General features: G+C 46.2%; 1 protein-coding gene across 1 annotated transcript; it reads left to right on the top strand.

The window, feature by feature from the left end:
• Window positions 1-7903: 7903 nt before the first annotated feature.
• LOC139549207 (homeobox protein SIX5-like) lies at window positions 7904-16973 on the top strand. The gene is made up of 3 exons (XM_071359420.1): window positions 7904-8716; window positions 10118-11568; window positions 13801-16973. The coding sequence occupies exons 1-3, from the start codon at window positions 8025-8027 to the stop codon at window positions 14490-14492; spliced, it is 2835 nt and encodes a 944-aa protein (XP_071215521.1). The 5' UTR covers window positions 7904-8024; the 3' UTR covers window positions 14493-16973.
• Window positions 16974-17064: the final 91 nt, after the last annotated feature.

Below are 17064 nucleotides of genomic sequence, written 5' to 3' on the forward strand. Positions count from 1 at the left end.
AATCTGAAATCCGGTAGAGCTAGACCGCTGTCTGGTTTGGGCCTCTGCAAAAGCTGTTTTCGTATCCTGGGGGGCCTTTTGTCCCATATAAAGGGTAGTATTAGGCCGTAAATTTTTTTGAAAAATGTCTTGGGAAGAAAAATCGGATGGCACCGATAAAGATATAAGAATTTAGGGAGAGTATTCATTTTAATAGAATTAATTTGTGCAACTAAGGAGAGGTGTAGCAAAGACCAGCATTACAAATCGTCCTTAGTACGGGTTAAAAGAGGAGCAAAGTTAGCTTGAAAAAGGTTTTCAAATCTGATTGTGACATGTACCCCGAGGTAAATAAAACTACTGTGAGCAATTTTAAATGGCAAGTTATGTAAAGGGGATTTTTTTGCGGCCATATTAATCGGCATCATTTTGCTTTTCCTGAGATTCAGTTTATACCCTGATAAGTGACCGAAGGATGCAAAAGTGGCAAGGGCAGTAGGAACAGAAACAGAAAGGTTGGATGTGTATAGTAATAAATCATCCGCATATAAAGACAGTTTGTGTCCGTATCTGACTATACCTTTGATGAGGAGGTTGGAGCAAAGTGCTATTGCAAGTGGTTCTATGGCGAGGGCAAACAGTAAGGGACTTAAAGGGCAACCCTGGCGTGTCGATCGTTGCAAAGGGAAGCAATCTGATTGAGTGTTATTAGTCCTGACAGAGGCTTGTGGGCGAGTACAGAAGTCTCATCCAAGTCATGAATTTGGAGCCAAAGCCGAATTTATTTCGAGTGTAAAAACGGTATTTCCATTCCACCCGGTCAAACGCTTTCTCCGCATCCAGGGATATAATAGCTTCAGAGGTATTGGCAACAGAAGGATTATATATAATATTAAATAATCGTAGAAGATTGAAGAATGAGTGTCTATTTTTAATAAATCCTGTTTGATCCGGAGAGATAATTGATGGGAGGACTGTTTCCAGACGCGTTGCCAGAAGGTTGGCTAGAATTTTATAGTCAACATTTAGCAGGCTAATTGGACGGTATGATACATAGTCAAGAGGGTCTTCGTTTTTTTAAAGAATAAGACAAATGGTTGCCTGAGTGAGAGTCTGTGGGAGAGCATCATTTACAAATGCTTCATTGTACATTTCAATTAGAATAGGGGCTATTTTGGAGAAAAACTTTTTATATAATTCTGCCGAGTAGCCGTCAGGCCCTGAGCTTCTCCCGGATTGAAGGGATTTGACAGCAGTAGACAATTCTTCAACAGTGATCGGCTGCTCAAATATTTTTGAACCAAATCCCGGCTGACAGAAGCCACAGCAAGTGAGTGGAAGAAATCATCCAATTCCAATGTATCTGCTTTACTTTCAGAAGTATATAAAGACTGGTAAAATCTCTTGAACTCATCATTGATCCCCCTAGGGTCTCATGATATCCCAGACGATGTACGAATTTTAGGAATCTGAAATGATGATGATAGTTGACCTAACTTGTGAGCTAATAATTGACTGGCTTTATCTCCTTGTTCATAGTAAGTGGTCCTAGACTTGACAAGCAGTTCAGTAACCTGGTGTGTTAATAATGTGTCAAATTCTGCTTTCAAAGTTAAACGTTCCTTATAAATAGTAAGTGGTCCTAGACTTGACAAGCAGTTCAGTAACCTGGTGTGTTAATAATGTGTCAAATTCTGCTTTCAAAGTTAAACGTTCCGGAGATGGTGAAACCGCATAAATGTCATCTAATTGGGCAATACAGCGTGTTAACATAGATAGCCTATCCCTTTTCAGTTTGTTCTCATGTGTGGTGTTGGAAATAATTTCACCTCTGATATAAGCTTTGAAAGTTTCCCAAAGAGTAGATGCAGAGATGTTTGGGGTTCTATTTGTAATCATGAAAAAGTCAATTTGACTCAAAACAAAATTGATAAAGTGTTCATTACTGAGCAGTTGAGTATTTAGCCGCCAAGGCGGTCGCAGATTGTCAACAGTTTGAAAGACCACTTCTATAGTTACAGGGGCGTGGTCAGATACAACACGTGGATTATATGAACATGAAGATATGGAATGGAGAAGCCTGTCATCTACAAGGAAGTAGTCTATGCGCGTAAAAGTGTAGTGAACCGATGAGAAAAAAAGAGTATGCTTTTCTAGATGGATTAAACATTCTCCAAGGATCTGAGACTGTGAATTCAGACACAAAGGTTCGGACAACTCTAGCTGAGGTTGATAAGGTGGAAGGTTTAGTGGAGGATCGATCCAAATGTGGGTCTAACCAACAGTTAAAGTCACCGCCTAAGATCAACATATGAGACATATCTGGGAGTGTAGAGAAAACAGATTTGAAAAAAATCACCATTGTCCCAATTAGGAGCATAAATATTAACAAGAAGTACATTTGTATTGAGCAGCCTACCACTGACAATTATGTATCTACCATGGGGATCTGTAGTCACATTAGAACATGTAAAAGGTACCGATCTGTGAAGCAAAATAGCCACCCCTCTTGCCTTACTCTGAAATGAGGAATGGAACACCTGACCCACCCATCTGCACCTAAGACTTGAGTGTTGTGATACCTTCAGATGACTTTCTTGGAGAAAGATGATGTGAGCTTTCAATTGATGAAGGTGGTGTAGCACCTTACTACGTTTAACTGGGTTATTGATGCCCCTGCAGTTCTAAGTAAGAAAATTAAAGCCATTCCCTCCAGCAGGATGGGCTACACTAGGCTGAGTCATGTCTTAAGAGAGAGAGGACGTGTAAAGGACAAGGTACAATGTAAACTAAAGATCCTAGTTTAACCTAAAAGCGCAAATTTCAAAAACAAAGACAAGCGACGAAGCACAAAAAACATATCAAAATTATATACAAATAAAGAGGGAAAAACCCCTTCCCTCACACCCTCCCTTGCCGAAGCATCTCCCCAACTGAGATGCAAGCAAAACCTTAAATACAAAAAAAGTTTCGAGCAAAGCATGATAACTCTTACTCTGTGCTACCTGAGATTTGTGACCATTTAACCAAAGTAAGCCAAACATACATAGATCGGTCCCCAGCAGAGTCTATGAAAAACAAACCTTGGTTAAGAGAGGTTTAACAGCAATACAGATGGTAAAACTATGACTGAACAATGAAATGAAAACTATGACTGGAAATGAAAAAAATTAAAAAGAGAGTGACATTCAAATGTCGATGAACCCAGCAAAGTTGGCTTCGCTTGCCAACCAGTCTGCCAGCCGGCCTGCTAACAAGACCAGCTAAACAACCATTTGTTCCACACCATGCGGTACAACAGCCGCTTTCATGTTCTTGTTGGTGAAATCGGCCGCTAAAGCCGGGTCCCCGAATCTGTGTGTGGAGCCGTCCGGTAAAGTCAGTCTCAGAACCGCAGGGTAGATGAGGCTGAACTTCACGCCCGGGCAGGAGCATAGCTCACGCTTCACAGCTCCAATGCTGGCCCGCTTCTTAGCCACAGCTGTGGTGTAGTCCGCAAATACCCTTATAGAGGAGAAGGGATGCTTCTCCTGATCTCCTCAGTATGTCATTGCGGACGTGAAAGAAATGCACACTGATGACAAATGGTAGCGGGGTTCTCCATCCCGGGGTTGGCTACGCAGAGTGCGGTGGGCCCGGTCTAGCAGTGACGTCTCCTCCAGACCGAGCAGCTCCTGAAGCAGCTGGGCCATGAACACTGTGTGTCTTGGGTCCTCCACTCCCTCCGGTATTCCCAGTAGACGAATGTTGTTCCTCCGCATTCTACTTTCCATATCTTCGCATCTATTGTCGAGGTATGCCACACTAGTTGTTAATGAGCCAACGTTAGCCTCTAGCTCGCTAATGCGAGTGCTGTGGTCTGTAGCACCTCGCTCCAGCTCCGATAAAGCCACTCCATGTGCGTCGAGCTTTAATCTGTATACTCTCGATAGATTTTTTAAGCTCATCTTTGACCATTGATATCTCTGACCTGAGATTGGTAGAGAGAGAGTCAATTTTGCCGAAAATATTGGTTTTGAGGGTGCCTATCACGGATTGTAGCATCTCCACAGTGTAACGGAATTCGAATTCTTCATTCGAAGAGGAGGAGTAGTGATTCGACCAAAATGCAGCGTGGTTATGTGACATAATGATTTATTAAACAAGACGAAGACGAAACGAAATACACTTGATAAACTACAAAACAAATAAACGATGTAGACAGACCTGGACACGAACATACATATAACGTGAAGAACGCATGAAACAGGAACAGACTACATAAACCGAACGAACAAACGAAACAGTCCCGTGTGGTGCAAACAAACACAGACACCGGAGACAACCACCCACAACAAACAGTCTGAAAACACCTACCTTAATATGACTCTCAATCAGAGGAAATGATAACCACCTGCCTCTAATTGAGAGCCATCTCAGGTCACCCTTTAAACCAACATAGAAACAGAAAACATAGACTGCCCACCCAAACTCACGTCCTGACCAACTAACACATACAAAACTAACAGAAAACAGGTCAGGAACGTGACACACAGTCAGTGTTTCTGTGAGGCCGGCATTAGCAGCATCCAGTGGCGGGGGTGAATCAAGAAAGGGCGCGGGCTTGCTGCGGCCTGCTCTTACAGACCTAGTTTTTGGCCGGGTAGACGACATTACAAACTTACATTTCTCAAACTTGATCTGAATTGTTTAGGGGTCACTTCAGACGCCTGGCCAAACCAAAATATATACAATTTTGTAAGGTTAAATATATAAATTTGGTCACTCGATAGGCAAACGCGTTCTACATCCTTGTCTTCCAACAGCGGCCCCCCACACTACGGGAGGTTTGACATAATTCAAGAAGTTTACTGGCCGCCTCTCTCCCGGATACCGGAGAATTGAATACCTTCCTCACCTCTACCATGAAATCCTCCAGATGACAACAAATGGCGGATTGTTGCTCCCAAACTGCCATAGCCCAGGAGAGCACCCTTGCTGACATTAGCGTAATAATATACGCCATCTTCGATGGGTCCGAAGGGAACGAAGATGGCTGCAGCTCAAAAATAAGGGAGCATTGAGAAAGAAAACCCCGGCAAGTTCCAGGATCCCCAGAATATCGCTCCGGAGGAGATAAGCGGGGATCTCGGGGAGCCGGGGTAGGCAGGTGAAACTGATCAGGGTGTGACAGCCAAGACAGTCGTGAAGAGGGCACAACAAAAAATATTTGTCATGGGTCCTCAGATCCTCAAAAGGTTCTACAGATGCACCATCGAGAGCATTCTGACTGGTTGCATCACTGCCTGGTATGGCAACTGCTTGGCCTCCGACCGCAAGGCACTACAGAGGGTAGTGCGTAGTACGGCCCAGTACATCACTGAGGCCAAGCTTCCAGCCATCCAGGACCTCTATACCCAGTGGTGTCAGTGAAAGGTCCTAAAAATTGTCAAAGAATTTAGCCACCCTAGTCATAGACTGTTCTCTCTGCTACCACACGGCAAGCGGTACCGGAGCGCCAAGTCTCGGTCCAAAAGGCTTCTTAACAGCTTCTACCGCCAAGCCACTCACGTCCGTAGCCATGAAGTGCTTTGAAAGGCTGGTAATGGCACACATCAACACCATTATCCCAGAAACCATAGACCCACCCCAATTTGCATACCGCCTAAACAGATCCACAGATGATGCAATCTCTATTGCACTCAACACTGCCCTTTCCCACCTGGACAAAAGGAACACCTACGTGAGAATGCTATTCATTGACCACAGCTCAGCGTTCAACACCATAGTACCCTCAAAGCTCATCATTAAGCTAAGGATCCTGGGACTAAACACCTCCCTCTGCAACTGGATCCTGGACTTCCTGACGGGCCGCCCCCCGGTGGTGAGGGTAGGTAGCAACACATCTGCCATGCTGATCCTCAACACTGGAGCCCCTCAGGGGTGTGTGCTCAGTCCCCTCCTGTACTCCCTGTTCACCCACGACTGCGTGGCCAGGCACGACTCCAACACCATCATTAAGTTTGCAGACGACACAACAGTGGTAGGCCTGATCACCGACAACGACGAGACAGTCTATAGAGAGGAGGTCAGAGACCTGGCCGGGTGGTGCCAGAATAACAACCTATCCCTCAACATAACCAAGACTAAGGAGATGATTGTGGACTACAGGAAAAGGAGGACCGAGCACGCCCCCATTCTCATCGACGGGGCTGTAGTGGAGCAGGTTGAGAGCTTCAAGTTCCTTGGTGTCCACATCACCAACAAACTAGAATGGTCCAAACACACCAAGACAGTCGTGAAGAGGGCACGACAAAGCATATTCCCCCTCAGGAAACTAAAAAGATTTGGCATGGGTCCTCAGATCCTCAAAAGGTTCTACAGCTGCAACATTGAGAGCATCCTGACTGGTTGCATCACTGCCTGGTATGGCAACTGCTCGGATTCCGACCGCAAGGCACTACAGAGGGTAGTGTGCACGGCCCAGTACATCACTAGGGCTAAGCTGCCTGCCATCCAGGACCTCTACACCAGGCGGTGTCAGTGAAAGGTCCTAAAAATTGTCAAAGAATCCAGCCACCCCAGTCATACTGTTCTATCTACTACCGCATGGCAAGCGGTACCAGAGCGCCAAGTCTACGACCAAAAGGCTTCTCAAAAGTTTTTACCCCCAAGCTACAAGACTCCTGAACAGGTAATCAAATGGCTACCCGGACTATTTGCATTGTGTTCCCCCCCAACCCCTCTTTAACACTGCTGCTACTCTCTGTTTAGCATATATGCATAGTCACTTTAACTATACATTCATGTACATACTACCTCAATTACCCTGACTAACCGGTGCCCCCGCACATTGGCTACTATCTGCATTGTGTCCCGCCACCCACCAACCCCTCTTTTATGCTACTGCTACTCTCTGGTTATTATCTATGCATAGTCACTTTAACTCTACCTACATGTATATATTACCTCAATTACCTCGACTAACCGGTGCCCCCACACATTGACTCTGTACCGGTACCCCCTGTATATAGCCTTGCTACTGTTATTTTACTGCTGCTCTTTAATCATTTATTTTTATTTCTTACTTATCTATTTTTTACCTAACACTTATTTTTCTTAAAACTGCATTGTTGGTTAAAGGCTTGTAAGTAAGCATTTCACTGAAAGATCATTTCACTGTTGTATTCAGCGCATGTGACAAATACAATTAGATTTTTTCATTCTATCAGAAAGGCAAAATACAGTCACAAATTTGCACACTCTATTTACACAAACCAATCAAACCAGCTCTTGTACCAACCCCACTGTCAGAGAGATGGGTGCACATTTTAATTCTAAAACAACATTCACATCATGGCACTGTGTGTGTTTGTGTGTGTGTGTGTGTGTGTTGCACTGAGAATATTTGGATAGAGAAACCACACCAGGTGCTCATTCAGATGCCAGCTGAGGAACTGGAGAGACAACTATCAACCATCTAAAGTGTAAACAGACAGCAGGGAAAGAACACACAACACACAGCACACAGACATAAGCGATGCATGGGCTAGTTCACCAGCAGTCCTATCTCGCAGATGGAAAGAGCTGATGCTGCTCAATTCAACTGTTCATGTGAAATCAACAGACTTTGAGATCAGTAAACAGATGGACACATCTACACGTGACGTTATAATGTACATCATCTCATCTGGAATACGTACACACCACATAGCCGGGCCCTAGTATATCCTGATCCTCCATAGACAGGCTGAAAAAAGTGTATACTGAAAGAAGAAAAAAAAGGGGGGGGGGGCAGTAGGCCTATTTAGTACAATCTGATAATAACATAACATTGTCAATAAAATAACGTGGTTATTCAATCTGGAATTGAACAATAACATGTATCTACCAGTAGCCTAATAAAAGGTATTGAACAGGCATCGCTATAACGAATCTTAAAATCGGAGATTGACGAGGTTAGAGGCGTGCGTGACGCGTGTAGCTGTGGCAGACACTCGTCGACAGAGAATGGGCGAGAGAGAGCGCGCAGGGGAGGAACTAAAATAAAAAAAGTTAAACTAAAAATGGCTTCCTTGTCTTTGGAGTCTGCAGAACAATCTGAGAATAGCACAGAGAATCCTACCCAAGAGGCCGCTCCGGTGAAAGAGGAGACGGATCCGGATGAAGTTTCGGAACAATTGCTAAAAACTTTTCAGAACTCGGCGCTCAGCTTTTCGACCGATCAAGTAGCATGTCTGTGCGAAGCCCTTCTACAGGCAGGCAATGTGGATCGCCTGTGGAGATTCCTATCAACCATCCCTCCTTCGGCCGAGCTGCTACGTGGCAACGAGACGCTGCTCAAGGCCCAGGCACTGGTCGCTTTCCACCGGGAAGAATTCAAGGAGCTGTACGCAATATTGGAAAGCCACGACTTTCACCCGAGCAACCATGGGTTCCTGCAGGACCTCTACTTGCAGGCGCGCTACAAGGAGGCAGAGAGGTCCCGAGGTCGTAGCCTGGGCGCTGTGGACAAGTATCGGCTTCGGAAGAAGTTTCCCCTGCCGAAAACAATCTGGGATGGAGAGGAAACGGTGTATTGTTTCAAGGAGAAGTCTCGGAATGCACTGAAAGAGTGTTACAAAAGCAACAGGTACCCCACTCCAGACGAGAAGAAAAACTTGGCCAAAGTGACTGGACTCTCCCTCACACAAGTCAGCAATTGGTTCAAGAATCGACGGCAGAGAGACCGAACCCCGTCTGGTACCAACAGCAAAAGGTAGGCTATGCATTCTTTTCTACATTTGTAAACAAATACCCCATTAAAACCTTTCATACACGATTGCATGTCAAACATCTATGTCTATATGGTTCGTCTTATAATGAACACAATTGTTTATGTGCGGAGTTGTATATTTTTAGCAAGGCAGCCAGACTATGGGAGTTCATATAGTCTATACTGCTGCACACGGCACACAAGATATTGATTCATTTGACACAAAAACAATGTTCACCGAAATTCTCCAGATCAGATAGGTAGGAGTGAACGCTAGAAAGTAGCCTAACATTGTAACATATATGAATCTGTCAACTGCAATATTATTTTAGTGCTCCAAACATATTTTATGTAATGCAGACTTTTCTGAACCATGGGCTCGACTGTGTGGTTTATCTCAACTGTATGGTTCATGTTCAACATATTTAAATCAAATCCCTGCAATAACTACATTTCACTTTAAGGTCTACACCTTGTGGTATTCGGCGCACGTGACAAATAATTGATTTGATGTTTATGAATGACAGAATGCATGAACTCTTTGACAGTGATAACGCCACACATGTCTCAGAGAGCACGACTGGGAGCAAGAGCATGTTGCTTTGTTGTGAAATGTGAGATCCGGGCGCCCATTGTGGCTCAAATTTCCCTGAAATCCTGCACCGCAAAGTCTCCCGGCGGACCTCTGCGCGCTCCCGAGGCCCTGCACCGCTGGGAGAGTAGGGGGAACAGAGACCGAAAGAGAGAGGAAATGTAGGTGTTAGGGAACAAAAGGAGAAAATAATATATTTAAAACCTTAAATGTCTTCAGCTCTCCTGTGCCCCGTTTGGAGTGCACATTTAAAAATCCAATATAAATGTTATTTTTTTAATTTATTTTTTTATACAGTTGTGTGTGAGAAGACTACATACATTATGCTAGTTTTGGCCAGGGAAGTTGGCAGTTTACAAAGCTACACAGGAAATTGGGTTTTTCATGTGTCAGTTGTTGATGTCCTTTATTCCCATGTGTGGGAAATAAAAAGAGACTGCCGATCATCCCCCATGCAGCCCAGTCTTTATCTTATATATAGACGCTGTGGTGGCTGGGGACAGTAAATCAGTTGTCCATTGTTCTCTGTGTTAACCACACTGCTTCAGTGCACTAGGATATTTCAGGACATACACATCACATACGGTGTAAACCATAGGATCAAAGGAGATTGTCACTGACCGTTATTGATTTATCATATGTTATGTGTATTGTAACATTCTGATCCCTTTCCCCTCTTTTTTCCGTTCCGTCGGGCAATCCTTGCCCTCTACTCCCCCTTCTTCCATACGCTGTCTCTATTCATTGTCTCACTCCCCCCACGGTTCACTCCCCCTATCTTTCTCCTCTGCTCCTCTCCTGTGTTTTCTCAGTGAGTCCGATGGCAACCACAGCACAGACGATGAGGCTGACGACATCTCAGACAAACCAGAGGACATTTTGGGCTCCACAGCCTCCATCATCTCCCTCTCTGGTACCCCCTGCAGCACTGGAGGCCAGATCTTCCTCAACGGGGCTGGTGGGTTCCTCACCGCCTCCCACCCCTTACTCCTCAACGGGGGCTCCCTGATCTCCGGGGCAGGGGGTGGGGTCATCATCAACGGGCTGACCCTGAGTGATGGTCACACGGTTACCCTCAGCCCCATATCGGCTAACTCGCCTCTGCTCTTCAATGGAGCGCAGATCATATCCAAAAGCAGTGCGGTTGTGCAGGATATGGGTCTGGAGGGCCAGGAGGTTACAGCCATGGAGGCCCAGCCCAGCTCTGCCATCTCCCTCCCCCTGACCGAGGACCGTAAGACGGACAATGTTAGCTTGATGAACCCCTCGACTATCCCCACCCTGGACTTCATCAATGTCCCAGAGGGGATGGTTCTCAAAGCAGAGGACATCCAGACAGTCTCTCCTTCCCCCTCCTCAACATTCTCCCCCACCCTCCCCTCACTGGTTCTGACTCAAAATGGCCACCTCTCCGACACCCTCCCGGTCTCTAAGTCATCCCCGGGCGTGGTCATCTCCAGCCCTGTAGTGAGCCTCCCCAACCAGCAGGGGGAGTATGTTGTGTTTGCCACAGCTGGTTCTCAGCTCACCCCCTCCAGCTCCATCTGCCAGGTGGTGTCATCCTACAGCTACTCCACCCCACAGGTATTCTCCCTGCCTCAGGTGGTGCCCTCCATCCAGGGTGTCCCCGTATCCCAACTGGTCCAACACAACCCTGGAGGCCAGTGTCCCCAGTTAGTCCCTGTCCCCCCCCTCACCTCCTCCCTCCCCCAGGGCACCCTCTCCCAGTTCCAGGGCCACCAGACTCTGAACATTGCCCAACCCCTCCCCCAGCATCATACTGGTTCGTCTACATTGGGAACGGGATCCACCATCCTCTCCCTGTCCCAGCTCACCAATGGACAGCTCCCCCAAGGACTCACACTCCAGCTGGGTGACCAGACCTCAGCTACAATCCCCAGTCTGACACAGATCCAGTCCCCACTAGGCCATCCCCAGATCATCTCCTCCCCTACCCAAGTGGTTCCCGTCTCCCAGTCCAAAGAGACAACCCCAGCCCAGTTGGTTCCCCTTTCCCTGCCCCAGCTGGTGCCTGTCTCCTCCGCGGGACAACTTTCCTTCCCTCAGGTCGGCCCGGCCACCCATTCCCTATCTGGAGGGGCTTTCCAGATCCTAGCCTCGGCCACTGGAGGTGGGACACCTCAGGGGCCATTTAGGATAAACCAGCTGGGACCCCTCCAGACTGTAGGCCCCCCGACCAGCATGGCTCCTAGTGTCCAGCTCCTCAACTCTGGGGTCATTCAGCTCCCCTCCGCCTCGCCAGGTAACTTAAGACTCGGACACACGGAGAAGACTGCCGATAGGGACTTAGCACCGCTGCCCAGTGTTGGCAGTCAACTTTTTTGTTGTTCACATCATATAGACCAACCGCTGATCAGATCACTGAAACACTCCAAACCACAAGATGGCAGTAGTTTTTTTTTAAAGCTTTGTTTGGCTTTTGCTAACTGGCAAATGGTGATGCTAACTTTTGAGCTAAAATTAGCTAGCAAGGGAACTGGCACTGGCCGTATGGGATAATGGAGAGTGAATGACATTTAATTATTCATCTTGCTAGATGGCTAGCTCAAACTCTAGGCAGCATTCCTCCTTCTCCCTACAGTTTCAGTCATTAGCTTCGCCCACGACTACCTCGTGAACAATGCTGTGTTTTTAACGTTTAGAAACGTCAATACTCATCGCTTGCAATACGGCTTTTCGAAACATATGGCCCTTATCTTTCATCAGCGAGAAAGAATCCTTCAAATAAAAAAATCTACTTATTGTAGCAATTTTGTACAAATCCATACAGCTGTGTGTGCGCCTCCATCCGACGGAACTACATTTCCGCCTCACTTCCCGAGTTACACTTACACACCGGTGTTTGGAGCATGCTAAATGGCTAATTAGCACAGGTGGTCGCCTCTTGTGTTCTGTAAACAAGCGTTGTAACATGGAGATATGGAAACACTAACTTTAACCCTATCCAGTTGTGTATCAAGTTAACCTTTTTTGTTTTTAGACAGTTATTTATCGCCGATATGAAATATAAGGTTCCTTATGCTTCCAAAACCATACCACGAGTGACGAGTGTTAATGTTTATATTGAGCATCTGGGCTCTTTACCAAAGTCCCCTGTACAGTAGACGCCTTCATCCAATGACTCTTATGTGTAATGTAATGGAACTGAGAGTCATGATCACGTGATAGCTAGATAGCTAGCTTGGTAAAGCAGCTAATGTGTGCATTGTGCTGCACTTACCACCCCATGGTTTTCACATGAAGTGTTGTGTGACTGCCTGGCTCAGTTGGCAAGCTAACGTGGGGTGGATATCTTGTGCCTTTTTTTGTTTTGTTTTTGTTGTCTTCTGTTGACACACTCCTTTTCAGAGAAGCATCCCAATATGGCGTCTGGAGTATGGGTGTGTCGAAAGGAAAGTAGTGGGCGTGTGGAAAGGAGTGGATGTGTGAAGTGCTCTGCCATCGGTTAGGCGGTTTTGATTGAGTGGTGTTTTTTTGTTGTTGTTGTCCCTCCCGTTTCTTACCGCGCAACTACCGTACATTTGAGCTATAATACCGCGAGAGATTCGACTTCTGTTTTGAAGCCAGAGGACGAGTCTGATTTCACTGTTAGTTTTACATAAATAATTGTACATTTTCAGTTATAATTGACGATTTGTTTATTTTTAATTTAAAAGTGATGGTGGGTGTACTGTTGCTTCATGTGTTTATATGCGCGTGCTTACTGACTGTCCCCCTGATACTAGGTAGCTTCTTCCCACGCCGTTGCCGGACAGTAGTGCTGGTCAAGCAGGAGCGAAAGGCACTGTGTCCCGGTTGTGTTTCCGTTCATGCCCTCCCCATTGCATAGACTTTATGTTCATGTATCAATATTTCTTGTGTAGGTTGCTATCCTACTTGAAATAAAATCATAGGAGGGGGGGGGGGGGGGGGGGATGGCCACGTTAGCTACCACTGGTGACACAACCGTGGTATCACGGGCAGGTCGGCAGGCAAGCCCATACAACACTGGTGCCCTGATCGCCTGCTTATTGACTCGTCGTGCAGCCCAATCAGCCACGCAAAATGGTCTTGAGTGGCAACAAATCTGCCCAATTACCTGATTCGCTTTCCATACACCCACTCCTTTCGACGCATCCACTCGCCCATACTCCGGGCGCCATATTGGACTGCAGCTACCCATAGTTGCCTTTTCGGATCCCCCACAGGGGGTCCGTGCTCTCTGATTGGCTCAGATTAAAGTTGTGCTGAAACGGCAGGTTCGTCAGTATCAGATCGGTACGCAACGGGTTGTCTTTTGTTCTAGCAAGATAAGGAAAGCCTCATACTGTGCTAAGTACCTATCGGCAGTCAATCTTCTCTGTGTGTCTGACCTATTACTAAGTCATTTGCTTTTTAGGGCAAATTTAGCTATGTTAATGTTGGTGATGAACTGCTAATAAATTATTTTCCCCTACTACTTCTTCTCCACTTCCACCTCTCCTCTGTCCTGTAGGGAATCTCCTCTATGGTGGAAGCCCCATCCTGAGTTACCAAAACGGCAAGCTGATCCTAACTATCCCGGCTGGCATCCAGTTCGGCAGCCTGCCCATGAAACCCGTCCCTGAGGCTTCTACCCACCTCACCAACGGAGTAGGCCCCGGACTCACTCTCAACCCTGTCATCCACCCTAAACCTACCCTCATCCCAGTCTCCACCTCTGTCTCAGCCTCCAACACCCTCCAGACGTCCCCCCTCTGCTTCATCAACTCCTCTCCGCTCTACTGCACCCATGAGACGGGTGTCCCCACCAACCAGTCCCTCTCCACCACCTCCCCACACACCCTGGACCTCTCTGCCACCCACACCCCTCCCAATGCCCTCACCCCAGAGAGCATGCTCTCTCTCAGCCCCATGTGCAGCGGAGTGACCCCCACCACTCAGCTCTCCCAGACCACCTGGAGCCCTGTCCCCCTCTCCACCTCTGCCAGCCTGACTATGTTTGACGTCCGTGGGAAGGGGGATCTACCCGAGGACCCAGCTCTGCTGGGCCTACCTGGAGGCGAGGCACTGCTACTGGGGAGCCCCTCTCCAGAACAGGATGTGGACAGGGTGTCGCCATTGGGGGACCCAGAGGAGATGGATGGAGACCCCAAGATCCTCACCCAGCTACAATCAGTCCCTGTGGATGACGAGTTGAGGCTGTAATCCAGTCCCTGCCCCCCCAACCCACATCAGCAAGACTACATGTTTACGGAACAACCTCAGTGCTCCCTTGGATAGGTTTGCATTGAGCTGTGGACCTGTATGAGAAAGGTGCTTTGACTTCAAAAATCCTAGGCGATGATCCTTTTGGATAAACCGTCACGGGATAGGCTGATTGTATGCAACATGGAATGACCTGGAGGACGGCCTTGCATATAGGCTAGCCTGTTACCTGACTTATGTTACGCAACTGTCCACTGCTTGGTTTCCACAATTTTTGAACTCTTATACTGTTGTCATCTGCCTCCCATAAGTCAAGAGCCCTTCCTGTGTCACAAAATCCAGTCAGAGACAAAATGGAGGAGCTGAGTAAAAGTCCTAACTCTCCAAGCGAGGCACGGTTCCTTTTACTCGGCATCAAGTTAATTTCTAAGGACATTCTGCGGCTTTTGTGCACAGGCGTCCCCGTTTCAGCCAACACTATTTCTACTACAAGGGAACGAATGCCTTGGGTTTTAGTTGGCGTTGGGTTGAGCAGTACGCCACGGCCAGGTTGTCTTGTTTTAAGTCTCTAAACTCAGCCAAATTCAGACGCAGCCTAGCGTTAAGTCCTGTTGGACTGGACGGTTCCGAATGGCTGCTCACTTTGGTGCTGCTGAGTATTGCACAGATTAGCCTCAGTGAACGCAAACAGAAAGTGGGCCGACCGTGACACCAGGAACCCCGGGAACACTCCAGCATCGAGATGGACTGTGTACTCCGCTCTGTCAGCAGTGTCACCGCGTCAAGAGCACAGGCTCCTCATTTAACTACAGGTTGGCGTACATGCTAAACTCTGTCACGTCTGTTGGAGGAAAACTGTTTTTTTTTACTCTATGCTATCAATGCATGGTCCTCTGTGAATATGGTCATGTGACATGAATTACATATGTAGGCCAGTCTAATTAGGATAGACCGATCTTTAGTGAAGACAGGTTTCGTACACTGTCTAACGCGTGTACACTACACTCTGCTTGATCACATGGTGCGATATTTGCGCCACAATCGTACACTACAAATGGTCTATGAATGGAAAAATATTGTTTTTTTTCATTTTTTTATTACTTGTATGGGTTTGAGCTAGACCTAATAAGTGCCTTATTATCTAGTTGGTGGGCCAGTGTGGGTTTTCCTGCCTTTGTATCTTCATGAGTGAAGAATGTGTTCTACTCTTCACAAAATGAAGCACCGTTGAGACGAGCAACTTCCCACATTGATGTCGAATAGGAGTTTTGTACTAACCCGTATCCCTCTTGAACTCCAGAGAAACGTAATGTGATGCTCTTGGTTGTACGGCCGTTGCTCTTTCAGCATCACTAACACCTTCCATGACATCATCACCATTGAGAACTCCCTACTCATTGTACGTTTTACCCATTTCGTCCATGTCATGTTTACGCCTTCGGTGATGGCCAGATTCTATTCTGAAAACCTGCTGCCTTTTCTCTGTTCTTGACGAATTGCACTCACTGATCTGAAGCGACGGGATAGGTCGAATTAGCTGGTTAGGTTGAGTTTCAAACAGCCTCTGTCTATCCTGATATCAGCAACAGTGAGTCATGAAGTGCTGAGAGCAGGTGACGGGTCTCCTAGAATGGAATGGTATCCAACGAGACTTGGTGCAGTTCTCTCCATAAACGTACAGTACTCACCATCTCTCCACAAACGTACAGTACTCACCATCTCTCCATAACCAAAGCACAGATGGCAGTTAGTTCTCTGGCCAACAGTAAAACAACGCTACTCTTCCGTGTCACTCCCAACTGTGTTTTTATATTGGTGTGTTTTGTTTATTTTCTGTGTGTATTTAAAGCATGTATCAATCATTTTCTAGTAGTAACCTTTGAATACTTCGAATGGAGGGAAAAAAACGAGCAGTCCTTGAGGAACATGGACATAGGAAAAAGCATCAGTGGACCTTCTCAGACGATGGCTGGTTGTACAGTCTCAGAATGTGTAGCTAATGATAATCACCACTTCTCAAATGATATTATACACTTTCACAATCTGAATAGGATGTTAATACCTGTCAAAGGAATGTTACAAGTTTTTTTTAATCGGTGTTTGGAAATGTTTCGTTGGTTCGAGGCATTTTTTTCCATACGATACAGTGCATGAGTTGGAGGCTAAAGGGAAAGTGTGTTAATGTGTGTTTTTGTTTGTGTATCCATGAGCCCACCCCTTGTCTACATGTAGTGTTTTGTTTATCTTTTAGTGTGTGGTGCTCCAAAGGCTGTTAAAATCAGGGTCAGGAATTTGTGCGCGCACACACACACAACCTCTTGAGTTATCCAAAGATGTATTTAAAAAAATTTACTTTAAGTGAGTAAAGGGATTATTAGATTTTAAAAAACAAAAACATTTGAGGTTGGTTTTGTACTTAAAAGGTATTTTATTTTTTATATGCAGTTTTGTGATATTCTAATAAACTATATAAAGAATACATTTTTGGTTTTGGGGCGATTTTGTGAATGCTTCTATTTAAATCTCCCACGTGAGATTTATGGGTCATGGGGGAACAAACTATTGAGTGCCT

This window comes from Salvelinus alpinus, chromosome 22 (genome assembly GCF_045679555.1).
Source record: "Salvelinus alpinus chromosome 22, SLU_Salpinus.1, whole genome shotgun sequence".
NCBI classification, from domain to species: Eukaryota; Metazoa; Chordata; class Actinopteri; order Salmoniformes; family Salmonidae; genus Salvelinus; species Salvelinus alpinus.

Coding starts and splice junctions, on each gene's coding strand:
- LOC139549207 (XM_071359420.1), top strand. CDS start 8,025: ATGGCTTCCTTGTCTTTGGAGTCTGCAGAACAATCTGAGAATAGCACA. Junction 8,717..10,117: donor TCTGGTACCAACAGCAAAAG/GTAGGCTATGCA, acceptor GTGTTTTCTCAG/TGAGTCCGATGGCAACCACA. Junction 11,569..13,800: donor GCTCCCCTCCGCCTCGCCAG/GTAACTTAAGAC, acceptor TCTGTCCTGTAG/GGAATCTCCTCTATGGTGGA.